The sequence below is a fragment of the Sycon ciliatum genome, chromosome 1 (genome assembly GCF_964019385.1).
Source record: "Sycon ciliatum chromosome 1, ocSycCili1.1, whole genome shotgun sequence".
Classification (NCBI taxonomy): Eukaryota; Metazoa; Porifera; class Calcarea; order Leucosolenida; family Sycettidae; genus Sycon; species Sycon ciliatum.
The window spans coordinates 74,663,567-74,688,095 of NC_088643.1; the positions used below are offsets into that span (position 1 = coordinate 74,663,567).

Below are 24,529 nucleotides of genomic sequence, written 5' to 3' on the forward strand. Positions count from 1 at the left end.
GTGTATGTGGGTGTGGTGCGCATGCCACGTGTGCTGGGAGGAGCAGATGCAAGTGATGTCGCGGTGAAATCCGGGGGGGGGGGGAGCGCACTTTACAATGTACATGACTTGTACAAGCAAGAGTACATAACCCCAAGAGTGTGCAACTCCAGCTATGGGGTCTGCGACGGCAGAACTTCACATCACGTGATGAACCCGTGCACTCTGTGCATGATAGATACTGGGTTGTACGCAGCCCAGCTTTGGGTACAACTCTCTTGTGGTCACTTTGCACTGTTTGCCAGCATAACCTTTTGAACCATGTCACGTGATGTGAAGTTCTGCCGTCGCAGCACAGCATAGAGGTGCAGGCAGTTGCACACTCTTGGGGTTATGTACTCTTGCTTGTACTCTTGCTAAGGGGAAACAGAGGTTAACTGTATCTTGAGTGGTGCAACTGATCAAAAAGAGACAACTCATGGTAATGGACACGTACAGAATGTTTCAATCAGCATCAGTATATTAAAGGTATTATTTGGTTACGCAATAGTCATTTGATCTCAGATACATGTATACTGGATGCGTGTGTCAGTGAACCTTCAGGTTGACATATCCAAACTTACTCAGGACCTCAAAGACCTATAGTTGACAAGCTCTACAATCTTCCTTTTCAGATATGACTGCTGCACAAGGAAGATCTCATACATGTGGAGAGAGAGAGAGAGAAGTTTGTACTGTAGATGTCTTTTGTACATACACAATGATAGTGATTGGGTACGAAAAGCAGCAAGTACAGCTGCATGTGGCGTGGTGAAATCCTGTTCGAATGATGCCGCACCTGTACGAGTACTGTACACTCTCAGCATTGAAGGCAGTGTCGCTTCGCACGCATATTATTATATACACGACATACCGGTACTGGTTTGGCGTACATTGGTCCGGATTTCACTTGCGCCACAACTCCACTCGGTAACATTTACTCAGAAAGGTCAATGCAGCAACAATCACCCCTGCAATAAAAATTGAGTGAAGATTTCACGAGGCTGATTTCAATTACCATGGCTATAGCCGAGAGCAAGAGTACATACCGGTAGTTATGTACTCTTACCGAGAGTCACCTACAGCACCAGTCACGACAGTGCAACATAAAATTTTAATATACGGATATTCACGTACACAGGTCAATCAGAGTTATTGAATTGAACAACGCTGGGTCAACTTTTCACTTTTCAAAGTTCTTTCTTGTGACCTTCCCGTGAACGGTGGCACATATCTGAGCAAGGCTTTTAAACTAAGATGGCACGAGCAACAATTGAAAAAAAACCCAAACAAACACTGAGAGTATGGGTGCAAGTAAACAGCAGGGTATGGCTAGTTCTAACTAATGACAGAAGAGTAAGCCGTACGACCAACATCTTGCGAATCATGTATGACGTCACTGACACCGTAGAAGAAAATGAAAACAGAATTTGAATACCACTGCCCGCAGTAAGGAAAGGTTTATTCTAGAAAAGCTCAACGCACATAGGATAGATACTTAAAAAAAATCAATGCTATTCGCATCTTGACTTATTTAAAATTAGGACTCGGTATTAGTCAATGGGGGAGGGGGATTAAAGACTTAGAAATATGCAGAACAGGATGGGATTAGTACGTCCCAAATACACGGCGCAATCGGGCTACCACATGAACATCAAGCCAGGCCTCGCTGACAACATAACAGAGGAAAAGCAGACTGAATGACAATTGATGATGGAACCTGCCATGATAACATTTTTTTCTAAAACACACACAAAACATAAGGGTGGTGTCACGAGACGGTTAGCAGCTTGACATTACCGCCGACATACCAGACAAGGAGTGGTGCAAGACAGTGCATTTCAACCTTGTGCCCAGAAGCCAAAAATATAAATATTGCAGTATAGTATCAAAGGGACACTGGCCCGGTGTCTAAGAACAATAAAACACGCAGAAACCTGCTACATCACCTGCCAATTACCAACTGATCTCATCATGCCAACCAAAATTAGACACTCCGGACCAGCATGTCAACAGAATGATTCCAAAGGCAGTGTGTTCACAGAGACCGTATTAAACTCAGTTGTGGCCCGCTTCTATGTACATCCATTGAACAGGTTCCAGAAGGAGAACTGCCGTAGTCAAGGCTGCTCCGTATCAACAGTAACCTCATACTGATAGACCTACACGTCCAACTTGAAACAAAACTGGCACTTCGCTGAGTAGTGAGTTACCGTAATTATCACGCAAGTAGACTGGTGCAAGCTCCACAGCCCAGCACCTACTTGCTGCCCAAATAATTATCATCAACAATACCACTAATGACGAGCAGGTTCAACTGTCAGTGATTTCGGGAGACGAAACAGAACTAGCCAGTACTAGGCCGTATACAAGATTGCCGGGGTTGCTGGGTAGAGTTGCTGGGTGGAGTTGCAGGGAACATCGCTGGAGGCTACAAACAGCCTGGTAATGATGGTACAAATTCATTTTCTTCGCTCTTGGCTTGCTAAGCAATGGCTTCATCTGCTTCCACAGCGTCTGGCTCGCCGGACGCAACCTCTCCTGCTCCAGGTTCATCTGCCACATCCTTCTCTCCAGGGCCAACTGATTCCATTTCTGCTGAGCGCTCTTCCTCCACATCCTGTGATGAAGTGCTTTCTGACACTATCTCTGCTGGCTTATCGATTACTGAAGTAGCAGAGGACCCATTAGATTCGACCTCTGCTGCAGAATGCTGGTCTAATGCCACCACCTCCGCAGAGGACTCTGCTTGGTTGGTGGTGTGATGGGCAGATTTCACATCACCATTCGGGTACGCATCTGTTCCGCTGTTGTCGGATGAAGAAATGACAGAGGATTCATCGGAATTGTCCTCGGCTGATCCTAAGACAATGTAAAGGAACAGGAGACAGGCAGGAGGAAAATGTGATCGTACGCTCCAGGAATGAGCATTGCTCACCAGTTACAGGCTTCCAGCCCCCCCCCCCCTCCCCTCTTTGGCACTACATGGTTACGACAGTGCCAGCAAACCTGCAATGCAGCTGCACATCTTGGGACATAGTCGGTTCAGTCCTACAACCCTGATCCACATGCATCCGGAAATTGCCACGTATTCCCCTGACTCTTGCGAGATCACAGAAACACACAAAGGTGAGCAAAGGTGACTGATCAAACACCAACAACCCATGCACTGCAATGAGGAAGCTGCTATCCCCCCCCCCCCCCCGCCCCGCCCCCCCCCCTGACTAGTTTCTCCGAAGGCCAAACTAAAGTAAGCAAGCCTGTGCACCACAGACTCCGGGAATCACAACATTCGAGACAACATTCCCTTACCAGAATTGGGAGTTTCCTGAGCTGCATCATCCTTCAGATCCAGCTCTTCAAGTGCTGCTTCAAAGTCACAGCTGAAGTTCATCGAATCTGACCAATGCAGAAAAAAGAGAGATCAAAGCTGCAGCGAAGGACCTAAGGACAACTAGGGGCATTTCCGCAGATGCGATCTACTACAAGATCCGCTTTGAATTATTCAAGCAAGCATACAACCTGCCCATGGTCTTGTATGTCCAGTGCAGTGTCGATAGCGATAGTGAACACACAGAAACGCTTAAAGCAAGTGTGGTGCAGTGTCGATAGTGAACACACAGAAACGCTTAAAGCAAGTGTGGTCAGTGGCTTCGAAAATAAACTCAAAGACACCTGTAATTATCAGAAAGCAACAGCATAGTTATAGTACACTGGCCTCATACCATCGGCAATGGGTGACTTTAGCGCTGCGCGTTCATCATCTTCGTCACCCTGCTCGCTAATCTCAAGAACATCATCCTCTTCGTCCTCAATGCGTGGCGCTTTCAGTGCTAAGCCCTCGGCACCTGGCTCTGCAAAGTCAATAGCAACATCATCGGCTAGTTCTGGGTCAGGCATGTCTTCATCCCCGCCAGCAGAACCATTCGCTGATAGAAGATTGCTGGCGATCTCAGTACTGGCCTCACCAACAGCCGGCATTGCCACGCTGGAAGCAGTTACTCCATTGCCGGTAGCGTCATCTTTAAAAACATTATCATCACCATCTACAGCGTCTATGCTTTGAGTTGCGACCTCCGTGGAGTTGGCCTCTGCTAGCGCTTCTGCCTCGCTGGATTCATGCTCATCTTCTCCTGATGTAGCTGTACTTTCAGAGCTCTCCGCCGCTGCTGTCTCTGACTCCGCTTGCAATCTGGCCTCCTGCTCAGCGTCCAGCTGGCGCTTTGCAGCAAGCTGTTGATTACGAAAAGAGTATTCTTCAAGAGATGACGTCAGATCTTTCAAGATCTCCTGGTCACGCTGTGAAAACGTCACAAGAAAAGACAATACTAGTTTGCACGAGTGGGCAAAATTTTAACAACGGATACTGAGCGAACCTTCGTAAGGTTCAAGCCAAACAAAAAAGAAGCTGTCCAGCCTGGTGCCGGTTATTGATTCACGACTTGGGAAAATATCATTAAATATGTCATATAAAACCAGTGTGCTGCTCTCGGTTTCTATCTGTGTATCTCTGTCTCTCATCCTCTCTGTCTCTTTCTCTGCCTCTCTCAGTTTATCTCTCCCTCTCTCACTGCTAGCAGTAGGCACTTTCGGTGAGGGATTTCACACACAGTTGCGCTCAATGAAAGCTGAGCTCATGAATATCCATGGTAAAATAGTGCCCTGCACCCGTGCACAACCCAGTGTTTGCAGGTCCGGGGTTGCCCAGCGCCTGGTGCTAGCTGACTCATGGTGCCTGGATTTCACTGAACAGCACTGACGTTTTCAAATTCCCATCCACAACTAGCTAAGCGGCAGCCCAACAGCTTATTCTGGCTTTCACAAACTGCTACAATTCACCTTGAAGTCGTACAAAGCATAACTTTTTGATTGTGGCAGCCAATAATACATCTTCTCTCATGTGGTATGACACATACCTGATCGCATTTGATGTTTGTGTCAACATCAAGTTTTATCAGGCTATTGCTAAGCTTGTGTGCCCTAGCCAGCGCAAGAAGACCACCAATACGGATGTTGTTTCGACGCACATTGACTGTCTCCAGCACAGGGCTCTCTCCGATGTACTCGGCAAGTGCAATTGTTCCTGTACAGAAAACAACGTGAAGGCAGGGGACATCGTTGGCATATCTGTGTCGCTGGGCGATAAACACCAATCATTCTTACAGGTGTTCGCGAGTCTGGATTATTACTTGGGTATCCACAACACACGGGTGAATGGATTGTACGGTATTGATTACTGTAAAGTGAGAAACTTTCGCTAGAGATTAAATTTCTCTATTTTCGGGACCACCACACATTCGCGAATATAAATCACCGCAAACCTCTCCGTACATTTGATTGTAGACAGTACAAGATCCGACTGAAGAGATAGAATCGCAAAAGTTTCTCATCGTGAACCAGCCCAATTTATGACAACGCTACTTGAATTTGCGCGCTGCGAAAGTTTGTCGCTTTGCAGTATACGCGCATTGCCATCCCTGCTATGTGCACACTTGAGTGTTTACTGAATACACATTTTCTAAAATCCTACCTGTAGTGGTGAGGCCTAGCTCCATGATGCCCAGTCGCTGAATCGAGCGGTTGCGCATCAAGCCCAGCTTCAGGCCCTCCATACCATCGTTGCCTAGGCGATTGCGGCCAACTTCAAGCGTGTGCAGGCTACGGTGAAGAGCCTACACCGCAGCAGGCAGAAGGCACGAAACAGGCATCGGAACAGGACCCCGCAGTGAGCAACTTGACAACTATGTTTGTAATGGCTAGACATTACCACACTAAAACGCCTGGCATGCTATAGTATCTCTGTGAGGATGGGTTCATCAGCACACATGGAAGGATAGCATTTGTTGTAGGTACTGAAAACGAAAACATCGTTGAATCCAGACCCAGATCCTCATGCCACAAAACAGACACCGAGTTGTACGCTAAAGAATTGTCTATAATATGACAGAGGTAGAGAACAATAGACCTACATGTACATCATAGTCACAGCCTAACTAAGAAGTAAGAACACACATTCTTCAAAAGAAAGGATATGCTTCAACTGTCCGTAGTACATTTCCATTTGAAGCCTAAGCTAAGACTGTTAAGTAGGCGGGACGGGGTCTACGGCTAGAAAAGACAGCAATATAGTCAGCCGGGCTCAACATGTCCGCCATCCTTCTTTTACCCTTCTACCTTATATAGGGCAAACAAGCACGGTGTGAATCTCACCAGCATTGTTGACATGGCTCCCACGGCCTTCACCGTGAAGCGATTATTCCACAGAACGAGTGCATTGAGACCTTGCTCTTGGGTCGAAAGTGCTTGGCACAGTATCGTCACACCTTGATCCTGCGTGCACATTGCGAAATACACACGCACACACACACACACACACACACACACACACACACACACACACACACACACACGTGTGCGCGCATACACACACACAGTTCAAGCCTCTACAATTCTACAGCCAAACAGAAACATTCCTACAGCTCCATTGCTACACTAAGGAGTCTGGGATCGTGACAGCAACCCAAGGAGCCAATTACCAACAACCACTGGATACGTAGTCTATTGAATACTTCCTCCGCGTCATTAAAATTGTCGCTTCCCAGTGCGATTTTTCAAATTTATTTTGTCCACTCGAAGGGCAAAGAAATCAGCTAGAAATTGAGGCAGAGTGCGGCATTGTCGACGGACCAAGCTTTAGTTTGTGGCCTCCCGCTTCGCTGCACTTGCAGCTAAGGACGACGTCTTCACCAGAGTTTGAGGCAGACCCTTCAGCACCAAACAATACCCTGAACAAGACTCGTTCAAATATTTCAGGTCAAGAAACTTCGTTTTCAAGCGATCTATGCCTCAAGGTGGCAGGCAAGGATGAAGGCAAGCACGGGCATTGTTTCAAGTTAGCATTGTGTGCAGAGCACACTGTAATGAACGCCCAGCAGCGGGATAGGGTAAGCAGTTCCGCACCTTGGGATAGGGTAAGCAGTTCCGCACCTTGGGATAGGGTAAGCAGTTCCGCACCTTGGGATAGGGTAAGCAGTTCCGCACCTTGGGATAGGGTAAGCAGTTCCGCACCTTGGGATAGGGTAAGCAGTTCCGCACCTTGGGATAGGGTAAGCAGTTCCGCACCTTGGGATAGGGTAAGCAGTTCCGCACCTTGGGATAGGGTAAGCAGTTCCGCACCTTGGGATAGGGTAAGCAGTTCCGCACCTTGGGATAGGGTAAGCAGTTCCGCACCTTGGGATAGGGTAAGCAGTTCCCCCGCACCTTGGGATAGGGTAAGCAGTTCCGCACCTTGGGATAGGGTAAGCAGTTCCGCACCTTGGGATAGGGTAAGCAGTTCCGCACCTTGGGATAGGGTAAGCAGTTCCGCACCTTGGGATAGGGTAAGCAGTTCCGCACCTTGGGATAGGGTAAGCAGTTCCCCCGCACCTTGGGATAGGGTAAGCAGTTCCGCACCTTGGGATAGGGTAAGCAGTTCCGCACCTTGGGATAGGGTAAGCAGTTCCAGCACCTTGGGATAGGGTAAGCAGTTCCGCACCTTGGGATAGGGTAAGCAGTTCCGCACCTTGGGATAGGGTAAGCAGTTCCGCACCTTGGGATAGGGTAAGCAGTTCCGCACCTTGGGATAGGGTAAGCAGTTCCGCACCTTGGGATAGGGTAAGCAGTTCCGCACCTTGGGATAGGGTAAGCAGTTCCGCACCTTGGGATAGGGTAAGCAGTTCCGCACCTTGGGATAGGGTAAGCAGTTCCGCACCTTGGGATAGGGTAAGCAGTTCCACACCTTGGGATAGGGTAAGCAGTTCCCCCGCACCTTGGGATAGGGTAAGCAGTTCCGCACCTTGGGATAGGGTAAGCAGTTCCGCACCTTGGGATAGGGTAAGCAGTTCCGCACCTTGGGATAGGGTAAGCAGTTCCGCACCTTGGGATAGGGTAAGCAGTTCCCCCGCACCTTGGGATAGGGTAAGCAGTTCCGCACCTTGGGATAGGGTAAGCAGTTCCGCACCTTGGGATAGGGTAAGCAGTTCCGCACCTTGGGATAGGGTAAGCAGTTCCGCACCTTGGGATAGGGTAAGCAGTTCCGCACCTTGGGATAGGGTAAGCAGTTCCGCACCTTGGGATAGGGTAAGCAGTTCCGCACCTTGGGATAGGGTAAGCAGTTCCGCACCTTGGGATAGGGTAAGCAGTTCCGCACCTTGGGATAGGGTAAGCAGTTCCGCACCTTGGGATAGGGTAAGCAGTTCCGCACCTTGGGATAGGGTAAGCAGTTCCCCCGCACCTTGGGATAGGGTAAGCAGTTCCGCACCTTGGGATAGGGTAAGCAGTTCCGCACCTTGGGATAGGGTAAGCAGTTCCGCACCTTGGGATAGGGTAAGCAGTTCCACACCTTGGGATAGGGTAAGCAGTTCCCCCGCACCTTGGGATAGGGTAAGCAGTTCCCCCGCACCTTGGGATAGGGTAAGCAGTTCCGCACCTTGGGATAGGGTAAGCAGTTCCGCACCTTGGGATAGGGTAAGCAGTTCCGCACCTTGGGATAGGGTAAGCAGTTCCGCACCTTGGGATAGGGTAAGCAGTTCCGCACCTTGGGATAGGGTAAGCAGTTCCGCACCTTGGGATAGGGTAAGCAGTTCCGCACCTTGGGATAGGGTAAGCAGTTCCGCACCTTGGGATAGGGTAAGCAGTTCCGCACCTTGGGATAGGGTAAGCAGTTCCGCACCTTGGGATAGGGTAAGCAGTTCCGCACCTTGGGATAGGGTAAGCAGTTCCGCACCTTGGGATAGGGTAAGCAGTTCCGCACCTTGGGATAGGGTAAGCAGTTCCGCACCTTGGGATAGGGTAAGCAGTTCCGCACCTTGGGATAGGGTAAGCAGTTCCGCACCTTGGGATAGGGTAAGCAGTTCCAGCACCTTGGGATAGGGTAAGCAGTTCCGCACCTTGGGATAGGGTAAGCAGTTCCGCACCTTGGGATAGGGTAAGCAGTTCCGCACCTTGGGATAGGGTAAGCAGTTCCGCACCTTGGGATAGGGTAAGCAGTTCCGCACCTTGGGATAGGGTAAGCAGTTCCGCACCTTGGGATAGGGTAAGCAGTTCCCCCGCACCTTGGGATAGGGTAAGCAGTTCCGCACCTTGGGATAGGGTAAGCAGTTCCGCACCTTGGGATAGGGTAAGCAGTTCCGCACCTTGGGATAGGGTAAGCAGTTCCACACCTTGGGATAGGGTAAGCAGTTCCCCCGCACCTTGGGATAGGGTAAGCAGTTCCCCCGCACCTTGGGATAGGGTAAGCAGTTCCGCACCTTGGGATAGGGTAAGCAGTTCCGCACCTTGGGATAGGGTAAGCAGTTCCGCACCTTGGGATAGGGTAAGCAGTTCCCCCGCACCTTGGGATAGGGTAAGCAGTTCCCCCGCACCTTGGGATAGGGTAAGCAGTTCCGCACCTTGGGATAGGGTAAGCAGTTCCGCACCTTGGGATAGGGTAAGCAGTTCCGCACCTTGGGATAGGGTAAGCAGTTCCGCACCTTGGGATAGGGTAAGCAGTTCCGCACCTTGGGATAGGGTAAGCAGTTCCGCACCTTGGGATAGGGTAAGCAGTTCCGCACCTTGGGATAGGGTAAGCAGTTCCGCACCTTGGGATAGGGTAAGCAGTTCCGCACCTTGGGATAGGGTAAGCAGTTCCGCACCTTGGGATAGGGTAAGCAGTTCCCCCGCACCTTGGGATAGGGTAAGCAGTTCCGCACCTTGGGATAGGGTAAGCAGTTCCGCACCTTGGGATAGGGTAAGCAGTTCCGCACCTTGGGATAGGGTAAGCAGTTCCACACCTTGGGATAGGGTAAGCAGTTCCCCGCACCTTGGGATAGGGTAAGCAGTTCCGCACCTTGGGATAGGGTAAGCAGTTCCGCACCTTGGGATAGGGTAAGCAGTTCCGCACCTTGGGATAGGGTAAGCAGTTCCGCACCTTGGGATAGGGTAAGCAGTTCCGCACCTTGGGATAGGGTAAGCAGTTCCGCACCTTGGGATAGGGTAAGCAGTTCCGCACCTTGGGATAGGGTAAGCAGTTCCGCACCTTGGGATAGGGTAAGCAGTTCCGCACCTTGGGATAGGGTAAGCAGTTCCGCACCTTGGGATAGGGTAAGCAGTTCCGCACCTTGGGATAGGGTAAGCAGTTCCGCACCTTGGGATAGGGTAAGCAGTTCCGCACCTTGGGATAGGGTAAGCAGTTCCGCACCTTGGGATAGGGTAAGCAGTTCCGCACCTTGGGATAGGGTAAGCAGTTCCCCGCACCTTGGGATAGGGTAAGCAGTTCCGCACCTTGGGATAGGGTAAGCAGTTCCGCACCTTGGGATAGGGTAAGCAGTTCCGCACCTTGGGATAGGGTAAGCAGTTCCCCGCACCTTGGGATAGGGTAAGCAGTTCCCCCGCACCTTGGGATAGGGTAAGCAGTTCCGCACCTTGGGATAGGGTAAGCAGTTCCGCACCTTGGGATAGGGTAAGCAGTTCCGCACCTTGGGATAGGGTAAGCAGTTCCGCACCTTGGGATAGGGTAAGCAGTTCCCCGCACCTTGGGATAGGGTAAGCAGTTCCGCACCTTGGGATAGGGTAAGCAGTTCCGCACCTTGGGATAGGGTAAGCAGTTCCGCACCTTGGGATAGGGTAAGCAGTTCCGCACCTTGGGATAGGGTAAGCAGTTCCGCACCTTGGGATAGGGTAAGCAGTTCCGCACCTTGGGATAGGGTAAGCAGTTCCGCACCTTGGGATAGGGTAAGCAGTTCCGCACCTTGGGATAGGGTAAGCAGTTCCGCACCTTGGGATAGGGTAAGCAGTTCCGCACCTTGGGATAGGGTAAGCAGTTCCGCACCTTGGGATAGGGTAAGCAGTTCCGCACCTTGGGATAGGGTAAGCAGTTCCGCACCTTGGGATAGGGTAAGCAGTTCCGCACCTTGGGATAGGGTAAGCAGTTCCGCACCTTGGGATAGGGTAAGCAGTTCCGCACCTTGGGATAGGGTAAGCAGTTCCGCACCTTGGGATAGGGTAAGCAGTTCCGCACCTTGGGATAGGGTAAGCAGTTCCCGCACCTTGGGATAGGGTAAGCAGTTCCGCACCTTGGGATAGGGTAAGCAGTTCCGCACCTTGGGATAGGGTAAGCAGTTCCGCACCTTGGGATAGGGTAAGCAGTTCCGCACCTTGGGATAGGGTAAGCAGTTCCGCACCTTGGGATAGGGTAAGCAGTTCCGCACCTTGGGATAGGGTAAGCAGTTCCGCACCTTGGGATAGGGTAAGCAGTTCCGCACCTTGGGATAGGGTAAGCAGTTCCCCGCACCTTGGGATAGGGTAAGCAGTTCCCCGCACCTTGGGATAGGGTAAGCAGTTCCCCGCACCTTGGGATAGGGTAAGCAGTTCCGCACCTTGGGATAGGGTAAGCAGTTCCGCACCTTGGGATAGGGTAAGCAGTTCCCGCACCTTGGGATAGGGTAAGCAGTTCCCGCACCTTGGGATAGGGTAAGCAGTTCCCGCACCTTGGGATAGGGTAAGCAGTTCCGCACCTTGGGATAGGGTAAGCAGTTCCGCACCTTGGGATTTGGGATAGGGTAAGCAGTTCCGCACCTTGGGATAGGGTAAGCAGTTCCGCACCTTGGGATAGGGTAAGCAGTTCCGCACCTTGGGATAGGGTAAGCAGTTCCGCACCTTGGGATAGGGTAAGCAGTTCCGCACCTTGGGATAGGGTAAGCAGTTCCGCACCTTGGGATAGGGTAAGCAGTTCCGCACCTTGGGATAGGGTAAGCAGTTCCGCACCTTGGGATAGGGTAAGCAGTTCCGCACCTTGGGATAGGGTAAGCAGTTCCGCACCTTGGGATAGGGTAAGCAGTTCCGCACCTTGGGATAGGGTAAGCAGTTCCGCACCTTGGGATAGGGTAAGCAGTTCCGCACCTTGGGATAGGGTAAGCAGTTCCGCACCTTGGGATAGGGTAAGCAGTTCCGCACCTTGGGATAGGGTAAGCAGTTCCGCACCTTGGGATAGGGTAAGCAGTTCCGCACCTTGGGATAGGGTAAGCAGTTCCGCACCTTGGGATAGGGTAAGCAGTTCCGCACCTTGGGATAGGGTAAGCAGTTCCGCACCTTGGGATAGGGTAAGCAGTTCCGCACCTTGGGATAGGGTAAGCAGTTCCGCACCTTGGGATAGGGTAAGCAGTTCCGCACCTTGGGATAGGGTAAGCAGTTCCGCACCTTGGGATAGGGTAAGCAGTTCCGCACCTTGGGATAGGGTAAGCAGTTCCGCACCTTGGGATAGGGTAAGCAGTTCCGCACCTTGGGATAGGGTAAGCAGTTCCGCACCTTGGGATAGGGTAAGCAGTTCCGCACCTTGGGATAGGGTAAGCAGTTCCGCACCTTGGGATAGGGTAAGCAGTTCCGCACCTTGGGATAGGGTAAGCAGTTCCGCACCTTGGGATAGGGTAAGCAGTTCCGCACCTTGGGATAGGGTAAGCAGTTCCGCACCTTGGGATAGGGTAAGCAGTTCCGCACCTTGGGATAGGGTAAGCAGTTCCGCACCTTGGGATAGGGTAAGCAGTTCCGCACCTTGGGATAGGGTAAGCAGTTCCGCACCTTGGGATAGGGTAAGCAGTTCCGCACCTTGGGATAGGGTAAGCAGTTCCGCACCTTGGGATAGGGTAAGCAGTTCCGCACCTTGGGATAGGGTAAGCAGTTCCGCACCTTGGGATAGGGTAAGCAGTTCCGCACCTTGGGATAGGGTAAGCAGTTCCGCACCTTGGGATAGGGTAAGCAGTTCCGCACCTTGGGATAGGGTAAGCAGTTCCGCACCTTGGGATAGGGTAAGCAGTTCCGCACCTTGGGATAGGGTAAGCAGTTCCGCACCTTGGGATAGGGTAAGCAGTTCCGCACCTTGGGATAGGGTAAGCAGTTCCGCACCTTGGGATAGGGTAAGCAGTTCCGCACCTTGGGATAGGGTAAGCAGTTCCGCACCTTGGGATAGGGTAAGCAGTTCCGCACCTTGGGATAGGGTAAGCAGTTCCGCACCTTGGGATAGGGTAAGCAGTTCCGCACCTTGGGATAGGGTAAGCAGTTCCGCACCTTGGGATAGGGTAAGCAGTTCCGCACCTTGGGATAGGGTAAGCAGTTCCGCACCTTGGGATAGGGTAAGCAGTTCCGCACCTTGGGATAGGGTAAGCAGTTCCGCACCTTGGGATAGGGTAAGCAGTTCCGCACCTTGGGATAGGGTAAGCAGTTCCGCACCTTGGGATAGGGTAAGCAGTTCCGCACCTTGGGATAGGGTAAGCAGTTCCGCACCTTGGGATAGGGTAAGCAGTTCCGCACCTTGGGATAGGGTAAGCAGTTCCGCACCTTGGGATAGGGTAAGCAGTTCCGCACCTTGGGATAGGGTAAGCAGTTCCGCACCTTGGGATAGGGTAAGCAGTTCCGCACCTTGGGATAGGGTAAGCAGTTCCGCACCTTGGGATAGGGTAAGCAGTTCCGCACCTTGGGATAGGGTAAGCAGTTCCGCACCTTGGGATAGGGTAAGCAGTTCCGCACCTTGGGATAGGGTAAGCAGTTCCGCACCTTGGGATAGGGTAAGCAGTTCCGCACCTTGGGATAGGGTAAGCAGTTCCGCACCTTGGGATAGGGTAAGCAGTTCCGCACCTTGGGATAGGGTAAGCAGTTCCGCACCTTGGGATAGGGTAAGCAGTTCCGCACCTTGGGATAGGGTAAGCAGTTCCGCACCTTGGGATAGGGTAAGCAGTTCCGCACCTTGGGATAGGGTAAGCAGTTCCGCACCTTGGGATAGGGTAAGCAGTTCCGCACCTTGGGATAGGGTAAGCAGTTCCGCACCTTGGGATAGGGTAAGCAGTTCCGCACCTTGGGATAGGGTAAGCAGTTCCGCACCTTGGGATAGGGTAAGCAGTTCCGCACCTTGGGATAGGGTAAGCAGTTCCGCACCTTGGGATAGGGTAAGCAGTTCCGCACCTTGGGATAGGGTAAGCAGTTCCGCACCTTGGGATAGGGTAAGCAGTTCCGCACCTTGGGATAGGGTAAGCAGTTCCGCACCTTGGGATAGGGTAAGCAGTTCCGCACCTTGGGATAGGGTAAGCAGTTCCGCACCTTGGGATAGGGTAAGCAGTTCCGCACCTTGGGATAGGGTAAGCAGTTCCGCACCTTGGGATAGGGTAAGCAGTTCCGCACCTTGGGATAGGGTAAGCAGTTCCGCACCTTGGGATAGGGTAAGCAGTTCCGCACCTTGGGATAGGGTAAGCAGTTCCGCACCTTGGGATAGGGTAAGCAGTTCCGCACCTTGGGATAGGGTAAGCAGTTCCGCACCTTGGGATAGGGTAAGCAGTTCCGCACCTTGGGATAGGGTAAGCAGTTCCGCACCTTGGGATAGGGTAAGCAGTTCCGCACCTTGGGATAGGGTAAGCAGTTCCGCACCTTGGGATAGGGTAAGCAGTTCCGCACCTTGGGATAGGGTAAGCAGTTCCGCACCTTGGGATAGGGTAAGCAGTTCCGCACCTTGGGATAGGGTAAGCAGTTCCGCACCTTGGGATAGGGTAAGCAGTTCCGCACCTTGGGATAGGGTAAGCAGTTCCGCACCTTGGGATAGGGTAAGCAGTTCCGCACCTTGGGATAGGGTAAGCAGTTCCGCACCTTGGGATAGGGTAAGCAGTTCCGCACCTTGGGATAGGGTAAGCAGTTCCGCACCTTGGGATAGGGTAAGCAGTTCCGCACCTTGGGATAGGGTAAGCAGTTCCGCACCTTGGGATAGGGTAAGCAGTTCCGCACCTTGGGATAGGGTAAGCAGTTCCGCACCTTGGGATAGGGTAAGCAGTTCCGCACCTTGGGATAGGGTAAGCAGTTCCGCACCTTGGGATAGGGTAAGCAGTTCCGCACCTTGGGATAGGGTAAGCAGTTCCGCACCTTGGGATAGGGTAAGCAGTTCCGCACCTTGGGATAGGGTAAGCAGTTCCGCACCTTGGGATAGGGTAAGCAGTTCCGCACCTTGGGATAGGGTAAGCAGTTCCGCACCTTGGGATAGGGTAAGCAGTTCCGCACCTTGGGATAGGGTAAGCAGTTCCGCACCTTGGGATAGGGTAAGCAGTTCCGCACCTTGGGATAGGGTAAGCAGTTCCGCACCTTGGGATAGGGTAAGCAGTTCCGCACCTTGGGATAGGGTAAGCAGTTCCGCACCTTGGGATAGGGTAAGCAGTTCCGCACCTTGGGATAGGGTAAGCAGTTCCGCACCTTGGGATAGGGTAAGCAGTTCCGCACCTTGGGATAGGGTAAGCAGTTCCGCACCTTGGGATAGGGTAAGCAGTTCCGCACCTTGGGATAGGGTAAGCAGTTCCGCACCTTGGGATAGGGTAAGCAGTTCCGCACCTTGGGATAGGGTAAGCAGTTCCGCACCTTGGGATAGGGTAAGCAGTTCCGCACCTTGGGATAGGGTAAGCAGTTCCGCACCTTGGGATAGGGTAAGCAGTTCCGCACCTTGGGATAGGGTAAGCAGTTCCGCACCTTGGGATAGGGTAAGCAGTTCCGCACCTTGGGATAGGGTAAGCAGTTCCGCACCTTGGGATAGGGTAAGCAGTTCCGCACCTTGGGATAGGGTAAGCAGTTCCGCACCTTGGGATAGGGTAAGCAGTTCCGCACCTTGGGATAGGGTAAGCAGTTCCGCACCTTGGGATAGGGTAAGCAGTTCCGCACCTTGGGATAGGGTAAGCAGTTCCGCACCTTGGGATAGGGTAAGCAGTTCCGCACCTTGGGATAGGGTAAGCAGTTCCGCACCTTGGGATAGGGTAAGCAGTTCCGCACCTTGGGATAGGGTAAGCAGTTCCGCACCTTGGGATAGGGTAAGCAGTTCCGCACCTTGGGATAGGGTAAGCAGTTCCGCACCTTGGGATAGGGTAAGCAGTTCCGCACCTTGGGATAGGGTAAGCAGTTCCGCACCTTGGGATAGGGTAAGCAGTTCCGCACCTTGGGATAGGGTAAGCAGTTCCGCACCTTGGGATAGGGTAAGCAGTTCCGCACCTTGGGATAGGGTAAGCAGTTCCGCACCTTGGGATAGGGTAAGCAGTTCCGCACCTTGGGATAGGGTAAGCAGTTCCGCACCTTGGGATAGGGTAAGCAGTTCCGCACCTTGGGATAGGGTAAGCAGTTCCGCACCTTGGGATAGGGTAAGCAGTTCCGCACCTTGGGATAGGGTAAGCAGTTCCGCACCTTGGGATAGGGTAAGCAGTTCCGCACCTTGGGATAGGGTAAGCAGTTCCGCACCTTGGGATAGGGTAAGCAGTTCCGCACCTTGGGATAGGGTAAGCAGTTCCGCACCTTGGGATAGGGTAAGCAGTTCCGCACCTTGGGATAGGGTAAGCAGTTCCGCACCTTGGGATAGGGTAAGCAGTTCCGCACCTTGGGATAGGGTAAGCAGTTCCGCACCTTGGGATAGGGTAAGCAGTTCCGCACCTTGGGATAGGGTAAGCAGTTCCGCACCTTGGGATAGGGTAAGCAGTTCCGCACCTTGGGATAGGGTAAGCAGTTCCGCACCTTGGGATAGGGTAAGCAGTTCCGCACCTTGGGATAGGGTAAGCAGTTCCGCACCTTGGGATAGGGTAAGCAGTTCCGCACCTTGGGATAGGGTAAGCAGTTCCGCACCTTGGGATAGGGTAAGCAGTTCCGCACCTTGGGATAGGGTAAGCAGTTCCGCACCTTGGGATAGGGTAAGCAGTTCCGCACCTTGGGATAGGGTAAGCAGTTCCGCACCTTGGGATAGGGTAAGCAGTTCCGCACCTTGGGATAGGGTAAGCAGTTCCGCACCTTGGGATAGGGTAAGCAGTTCCGCACCTTGGGATAGGGTAAGCAGTTCCGCACCTTGGGATAGGGTAAGCAGTTCCGCACCTTGGGATAGGGTAAGCAGTTCCGCACCTTGGGATAGGGTAAGCAGTTCCGCACCTTCTTTCCTTGGCAAGTGCTTCGCTGATTTGTTGGTGTTTTCAGACCTGCTACCTTCGCAGCACCATGCGCCGCAAGTAGCGCATTTTAGGAATTTGAGAACGCTTTGTTCTTGACATCGTCAACTTCAGCATTTCGTATTCAGGAGAGATACCAGGATTCTTATACCCGAGCTTGCAGTTTTTTATTAAATGCCCACGCGAACGATGTGGGACGGCACGAACTCCATAAAAACAATATGCGCTCTGGGGCGGAATAGTGCGGAGCGAGATGAATTTGCTTGGTGCGGAAGAGAGCCCCGACAAAGTCCGAGACCACCACGGCTTCAGTAACAAGTAGACATTGCGCAGGAAGGGTAGCACCAATGTTTGAACACAGAAAACAGCGATTCCGACAGTCTGACTAAGACGAGCCAAGTCACAAACTTTGTGATGTGCGAAGCGACAATTTTAATGACGCGGAGGAAGTACCCGTGTATCACAGACGTTATGATCAAGAAAGAAAAGGTCCTTCCACTGAAGTTCTTTCAGGCACGCACACTCTTTCACCTCACCGTTGCACACACTTACCAGAAAGTGGTTGTCGCGGATGTCCAGCAACTCCAGGCGCCGGTTTCCCTTCAGCATTTGGCCAAGTGCAACGGCATCGTCTGCCGTGAGACCGTTGTCTCCTAAGTAGAGATGCGCTAGTGTAGTATTGCACTTCAGTGCCGCAGCTATCACACGGAGACAGATACGCACGAGATCGCAGGCAATCATCCTTTGCTACACTGAAAAAGTTGAAGTTGTCGCCAGGAAAAAAACCAATCAATATTATTACGGAGTGCACGTAGAGACTCACTGTACACAAACTTCAGGTGAGCCACCGCAATCTGTTATGCTGTTTGAATCTTGAAATAATCAGAATAAAAACCTTACCGAGAATGATCAGACGACGCCCAGCCAGGGCATTGCGCTCCAAGTGCAACGTGAGAAGTGGACAGTTAGCCCTAAGAGACCTGCAGACCATTGGTAGTGCACTCAAATCTGTCAGTGACTGAGACAGGTCGAGGTAGTGTAGAAATGTTGCCTGATGAACCAAACACAGATAGAACACAAGAACAAGAAGCAGCCATGTAAGCATGTGTCAAGCAGGATAGAGTCTGCTACTACATAAGCACCTACATATTTCACAACCCAACGTTCTAGCTCGGGTTTCCTTGCCATGGTTTACTTTCCCCAGAAGCCATTTTCCTGATCACAGTGTAATTGTGCCTAATCAGCAGCTCTCCCACATGTCAATGATGGCAATATTTACCATTCCAACTATTGATACCTCCTGCCAAGCCACTGTACACCAATTGGCCAAATCATGCCGCATAACTGCACTTACCCTCTTCATCATGCGAGACAGAGCGAGCCACATTTGTCTGGTGAGTTTAGGATTGTTTCCCATGCTTAGAATGTGTGCTCCTTCATAGAATTCGACCATCTCCAGTAATGCCATGGCACCCTACATACCACAGCACAGATGCACGGAGAACAAAACTCTCAGTCAGCAATGGAAAGTGTCCGAGACAAAACAAAAGGGCAGGAGAAGGGCATTTCGTACTGTTCAACACACAGATTATAGAGTCTGGTAGTAATGATAAAGCAATTGGACGGTAGCAGAGGAGAGCAGGAAGGAGAAGAGGGGTGGGGAATGAAAAAGAATGGCATGATAGGCAACATAAATGAACTTTTCTGAGTAGGCAATGAACAGTGCATGGCCAGCAGTTTGCTGTGGAAATACCATGACCTGTGTGCTTTGGCCTTACATCATCTTCCAGTCCACATCCATCGACATTGAGAAGATTCACAGTGACCCGTCGAAATATTTCTTCCAAAGCTTCACAATGCCGAGTATCCAGTCTGACGCCTGGAGTGCATACAAGTAGATGGCATACAAGTAGATGGCATACAAGTACACTGCATTATATCCATCGCAGTAGAAGTTGTGTCTGTACGGGTAGAGCCACCGCTCAGATGCATTGAGGCAATGCCAAGGGACACAACGATTCTACACCATTGTACCCACCTGAACGCCAGACTGATGCGACTTCTATTCCATGGGCACGGGGCCATGATGCCACGTGGTGTATGCACTACGCAGCTCCCACCATGAAATTCCAAGCGCGCAAAAATGGCAACCAGATATTACTCTTTGAGCTCCCATTCATACGTAGTACATGACGATGTGATTGTATATATGTTCATGCAGTTCTGATAACGTGGCGCGCGACTAACGTCTCAGAATCATTTCACTACTCACACAGCCACATAGTGCCTCACACTATCATTACGACTGGCTCTACTAGTGAATGCTCCTGATGGCAATACATTGCGACACGCAGATCTCACCTTTCAGCATTAGGCAGTCCTGGCGCGCGTTGAAATCGGTGATGTTCTATTGCAAAGTCATAATGTACATGCATGTAAAAACACAATAACTTAATTACAGTAAAACCTGTCAAGGCGACCACTCGGATAAGGTGACCACCTGTCCTGAAAGACCACTGGAACCAGGACCAAGGGATGCTACTTCCAGTTAAATGACCCTGGATAAGGAGACCACCTGGTAAGTGGTAACAGAGACCACATTTTGAAGGTCCCTTGAGCGGTCGTCTTAGACAGGTTTCACTGTAGTACAAGTGCACACAAAATATAATAAATTACATGATGACTGAATTTTCATTTGCATACACAACACTGCTAACGGTGTGAACAGTGTGTTGTGCACGGCAGGGGCAGTCAGAGGCACCATGCCCAGACCTGTATACTCCAAGAAGTATTATAGTAGCGATGTTCTGCTCTAGGTTACGGCAATGCGATGCGTAGAACCCCTTGATCACTCTTCGCACTCCTGTAGCGTAGGAGAAAGTTGTTCTGCTCTACGTTCATGCAAAGAAATCCCATCATGAAATGGGAATTTCCCGTTTAAAATTTGGAAGTTTTCTCAAATGATACCAGGCGGATCCGTGCGCATTTTCTTTGCATACGCCACAACGTAGAGAATCGCATTCCTATTTAGAAATCTGGACCCAAAACACGTGAAGCCGTAGACTCTAACCCCGGACACCTGTTCGCTACGTGATTTCTCTACGCTTCACACTAAGCAGAACCGTGAACACTAGTCTCAGTGAGTGAGCAAGCATGACATCAAATGCTCACCTGAACAAATTCGACCACTTGGCTCAATGGGCGCACCTTGACCTTGCTGCATGCCACACGGTACATTTCCAGTACCCGTGAGCATGACGGTGGCACAACTGTAACCAAGGAAGAGCACGCAAATACAGTAAAACCTGTCAAGGCCACCACTCGGATAAGGCGACCACCTGTCCCAGACGACCATTGCAGCCAGGACCAAGGGATGCCATGTCCAGTCAAATGACCCTGGATAAGGAGACCACCTGGTAACAGAGACCACATTTTGAAGGTCCCTTGAGCGGTCGTCTTAGACAGGTTTCACTGTAGTATTTTGCCGGTTACCATAATGTTGTGTATAAGAGCCGGGCTTATTCCTGTAGAAGCCGATGTCACGGCTAAGTTTCTATTCAAGCCAGGCATTTCTATGTACGTCAACACTAAAACCAGGCTTATGTGCCAACAGTGCATCTTGAAAATCAGCCTTGTATTCAAAACAGGCTTCTATATGAGACCGGCTTTAAAACAAGACACTACAGTATTAATGGACCTCTTATGACCTAAACAGTAAGCACCGAACTAAAACTGTGTGGATACCGGTAGTCGACTTCCAACCGGGGCCCTTGAACTGGGAAACGGAGGTCCTAAAACTGGCCTAAGTATGGGGGGGGGGGGGGGGGACTTTCAACCGGTGAAATACAGTAACAGGGTATGGAACTTCTTGAAAATAATTTCCTAGCATAATGCTTCTAGAGGAATTACTGGAGCTATCAAATGCAGTTTATAGTGATACGCACTCCTGGAAGGAAGAGAGAAATAGAGAAGCGCCCTGCATTCAGGCTGCAGTCACACCAAGACGATTCGGCGTAAAAATCGCTTTAGTCTCTATGGAAAAGGCTGAACTTTGGACTCTCAGCCACGTTTCACAGAAGTCTTCTTCCGCTGTCCAACTACACGTTGTTCAATGCTACAATGCGGGCAGAGCTGACGTACAAAGAAGCCAGAATGCTCGAATTTCGCACTTATACATACTGTAAAGTCTTGTATAAAAGCAGCGGCTTCTATGACTTTCTTGGTGAAATTTTGCAGGCTTCTATATGAGACAGGCTTCTATACAAGACAGGTATTTCTATGTATGTCAACACTAAAACCAGGCTTATGTGTGATTTGATGGGCCCAAAATTGCGGCTTCTATTCGAGGGCGGCTTCTATTCAAGTGCGGCTTTTATACAAGACTTTACGGTATACTTGTGAGATAGAAACATTATCAAAACATTTTCAAAGGGCTACGGGAAAGAATACACATGGAAGATTGTGAATCAAATCAAACGACATGTGTGTTTTGGTTGCATATTGGCTTTGCGATGCCGGGTAAAGTATTTCAAAATTACTGCGTCACAGCGACTGTGACAGCTGGCCACCCAGCAACTTGCAAATATTTCATCATACTCCTGTTGCTTGCCATAGCAACCACACATGCGCAGATCATGGCAGATGGTGTCGTGTAAAGGACTGTGGAAACCCATGAAATCGGTTTCTTCATACGTGCTTTCACGCTCAAAAACAGGTTGAAAACATTAGAGAGGTTCCGCACTACTTAAAGTAGAGCAACTTTACGTTAGTGGGCGGGAAAAACCCGTGAGTTCGCGAGTTTGCACTCCACTTACGGAAAGTTGTTCACATTGTCTATAGCCTCATCTTTTAACTTTTCTTTTTCCTTTTTTGCCTCATTGGCGCTCTTTGAATTTGTGTGTCAACACTGTTGAGTTGTTCGATGTGAAACGAGAGAGCTTGGAAGCTCAGGGCCCTACGCTATGCTTTTTTGCCGTGATGGCCTAGACAAAAAAAGCATAGGGAAGTTATAAATTCTTAAAAAATCCCATTTTTTTTTAAGACATAACCTGGGATTCGAACCCACACTATCGCGCGACCTGCATGCAACCCCCGATACACTTCGCATACATACTAATTCTTCCAAGTTGCTTCACGTTATGATCTTGCATTTGAAAGCCCTATTTGAATATGCATTGTGGCCAGCCGTCTTTGATGGTACGGTACGGTATAGGTACGGTACGGTATAGGTACAGAACAGGTACGATCGAGGGTAATACGACACCGTCTACCGCCTTGATGACGGCAAAAAAAGCATAGGGATGTTATAAATTTTTCAATTCTCCTATTTTTTTCAGGCATATCCTGGGATTCGAACGCACACTAACGCCCTACATGCATTCCCCCATACACTTCGCATTCATACCCATTCTTCCAAGTTGCTTCACGGTATGATCTTGGGTTTGAAAGCCCTTTTTGAATATTGCGGCCAGCTGTATGTGGCCAGCTGTGTTTGATGGTACGGTACGGGACAGATACGGGATAGCGCCAGGCGTGACACAAACAAACAAACAAACACCAAATTAAAGCTGTGTGGACCCTGGCTAGCGCCAGACGTTACTGAAGTAACGTCTTCTGCATAGCTAGGGGAATAAATACTACTACTACTACGCAGAGTACGTAGATAGGGCTCTGATAACGTAGGTGCTCCGTAAGTGGACTGGGGTACACATTTATGACTCTCTGCCCAGGTCGATCCGGTTGTACACTGCCGCGTTCGGAGTTGCCAGGGGCAGCTACATGATTTGAAAACTCCATATTATGGCGGAACACAGATCCGCATGCAGTTTCCGTAAGACTTTCAGTAGATCGATTACGTTTTTTTACTAGCGTAATTACGTTAATATGCGGAACCTCTCTATTATCACAACGACTCAGTCCTTGTATCCACTGGTTCACACATCACATTGCTATCACTTAATCACACGCCACACATATTCTGCATTTGTAGAATTTCAGCAATTTTGGAATACTAATCAACAAAATCAAACAAGACTAACGAACAGTACGTTTCGATGATTTCCTATCTCCCGCGTGCGGCTGTGCTGTGTCCCCAGCGACTTAAATTCAATGAATGCAGTGCATCAATTGTTTGTTTCCTGTCATGAGGTTTCCCCGATAACGCAAGCCAAATATTGATCAGGCTGCAGTAGCATGTTTTTAGAGCGTGTAGCAGCTCACCATCTTTCCAGGGCAGTTGAGCAGGACTGGAATCTGTCAGCTCCTCTCCTTCTCGAAAACGGACCCTCGAGTTCTGCAGCTCTTTCCGCCGTTCCTCAAAGTTTCTAGTCAGTGATGATTTACGTTTCATCCGACGGATAGCAGGTTTTGCCTGCTCCGCATTCGGCACCACTGCAGTGCCGCTATTCTCGGAGGAGGTAGCGGCTACAGGTGTTCGTGCAGTGCTTGCAACGGTCAAACTCAGATCCACAGGGGCTTCTGCCATTACTCAGCTCACGTTGATTGCATTGCTTGCTATGCCTTTTCTGCACTAGGTTTCAGACACAATGCATGATCGATGCGAAGCTGCTACGTTAGCACACCAGGCCAGGCGCAAGTACAGGTCAGTCACTTTACCTTCAACAAAAAATTATTAATCTCCTCAACACTTTTTCTCCTGTTTTACTATAAAAATATTATTATTTTGTGCGCACAACATACAACGACAAGCATGCACGATCGATAAGCGATAGCACCAACCATGCCAACGGTAACGAATTTTTTACGTGACCAAGACAATCATAGTCATTGCATGGCATGGCAAAAGCGCAAGAGCTAGAGATCGAGAGTACAGTCAAGAATACAAGATTGGCGCGCATGGCGAAGCAAGAGTACAGTCATGACCACATTGTGGTTGTGATGCATATCCTACACTGACTGACACAGTGACCATGTGACACTTGACAGACTACTACATGTACATTGAATCTGTGTTCCCATTATCTTTTATCACTCCTTATCACTCCCTTACCATGCTTACCGGCCTTAGTATTGACTCACATAGATTTTTGCCATACCAAAGCACTCATATAATTATAATAACAAGGAACCGAGTGTACATGTATTATAGAGATTTATACCTCACTCCATATACACTTACAGTCTTAGGCATGCTCTCCCTTAGTGGTGTATATATCTCCATATACACCGCTAAGGGAAATTAGCAGTAGTTGTCAGCGAGGAACAAACCATTAGGAGGTCACACGCGGTGAATATAATAATAATAATAAAACAGGTCGCGTAATGAAGCAGCATAACGATAGATGTGCAAAGTCATGATGCCTGGTCCGCTTCTGTCCTGGGTTCACTACCCCGTGCGTTGCAGCCGCAAGCAAAACCAGCTCAGGCTGAGAGTTCGCACGGTGAATATGGAGAGGTATAAATAATAACAAAGGAACCTCGTGTATATCGAGATATATACACCAGTTATAAAAACCTCGGCTTCGCCTCAGTTTTCATACTGGTGTATACATGTATCATATTATTATAACAAGGAAACCGAGTGTATATAGAGATAT

The 24,529-nt window shown here is 50.1% G+C and overlaps 1 protein-coding gene across 1 annotated transcript; it reads right to left on the reverse strand.

Annotated features, from left to right (window-relative positions):
- Positions 1 to 1,193: 1,193 nt before the first annotated feature.
- LOC135805425 (protein phosphatase 1 regulatory subunit 37-like) lies at positions 1,194 to 23,639 on the reverse strand. Its single transcript, XM_065319455.1, has 13 exons — positions 23,193 to 23,639; positions 20,145 to 20,242; positions 19,335 to 19,380; positions 18,752 to 18,852; positions 18,328 to 18,447; positions 17,874 to 18,024; positions 17,526 to 17,671; positions 6,229 to 6,348; positions 5,549 to 5,690; positions 4,935 to 5,101; positions 3,744 to 4,317; positions 3,331 to 3,417; positions 1,194 to 2,880 (listed from the first exon to the last, which is right to left on the reverse strand). Exons 1-13 carry the CDS (start codon positions 23,455 to 23,457, stop codon positions 2,504 to 2,506), a joined length of 2,394 nt encoding a protein of 797 aa, XP_065175527.1. The 5' UTR covers positions 23,458 to 23,639; the 3' UTR covers positions 1,194 to 2,503.
- Positions 23,640 to 24,529: the final 890 nt, after the last annotated feature.

Bases quoted from the DNA above. Each gene is read 5' to 3' on its own strand.
- LOC135805425 (XM_065319455.1), bottom strand. From the start codon at position 23,457: ATGGCAGAAGCCCCTGTGGATCTGAGTTTGACCGTTGCAAGCACTGCA. The intron at 17,672-17,873 runs GTAAGGTTTTTA...TCCGTGTGATAG, and splicing joins GCGTCGTCTGATCATTCTCG to CTGCGGCACTGAAGTGCAAT. The intron at 6,349-17,525 runs GTAAGTGTGTGC...ATGTGCACGCAG, and splicing joins TCCGCGACAACCACTTTCTG to GATCAAGGTGTGACGATACT.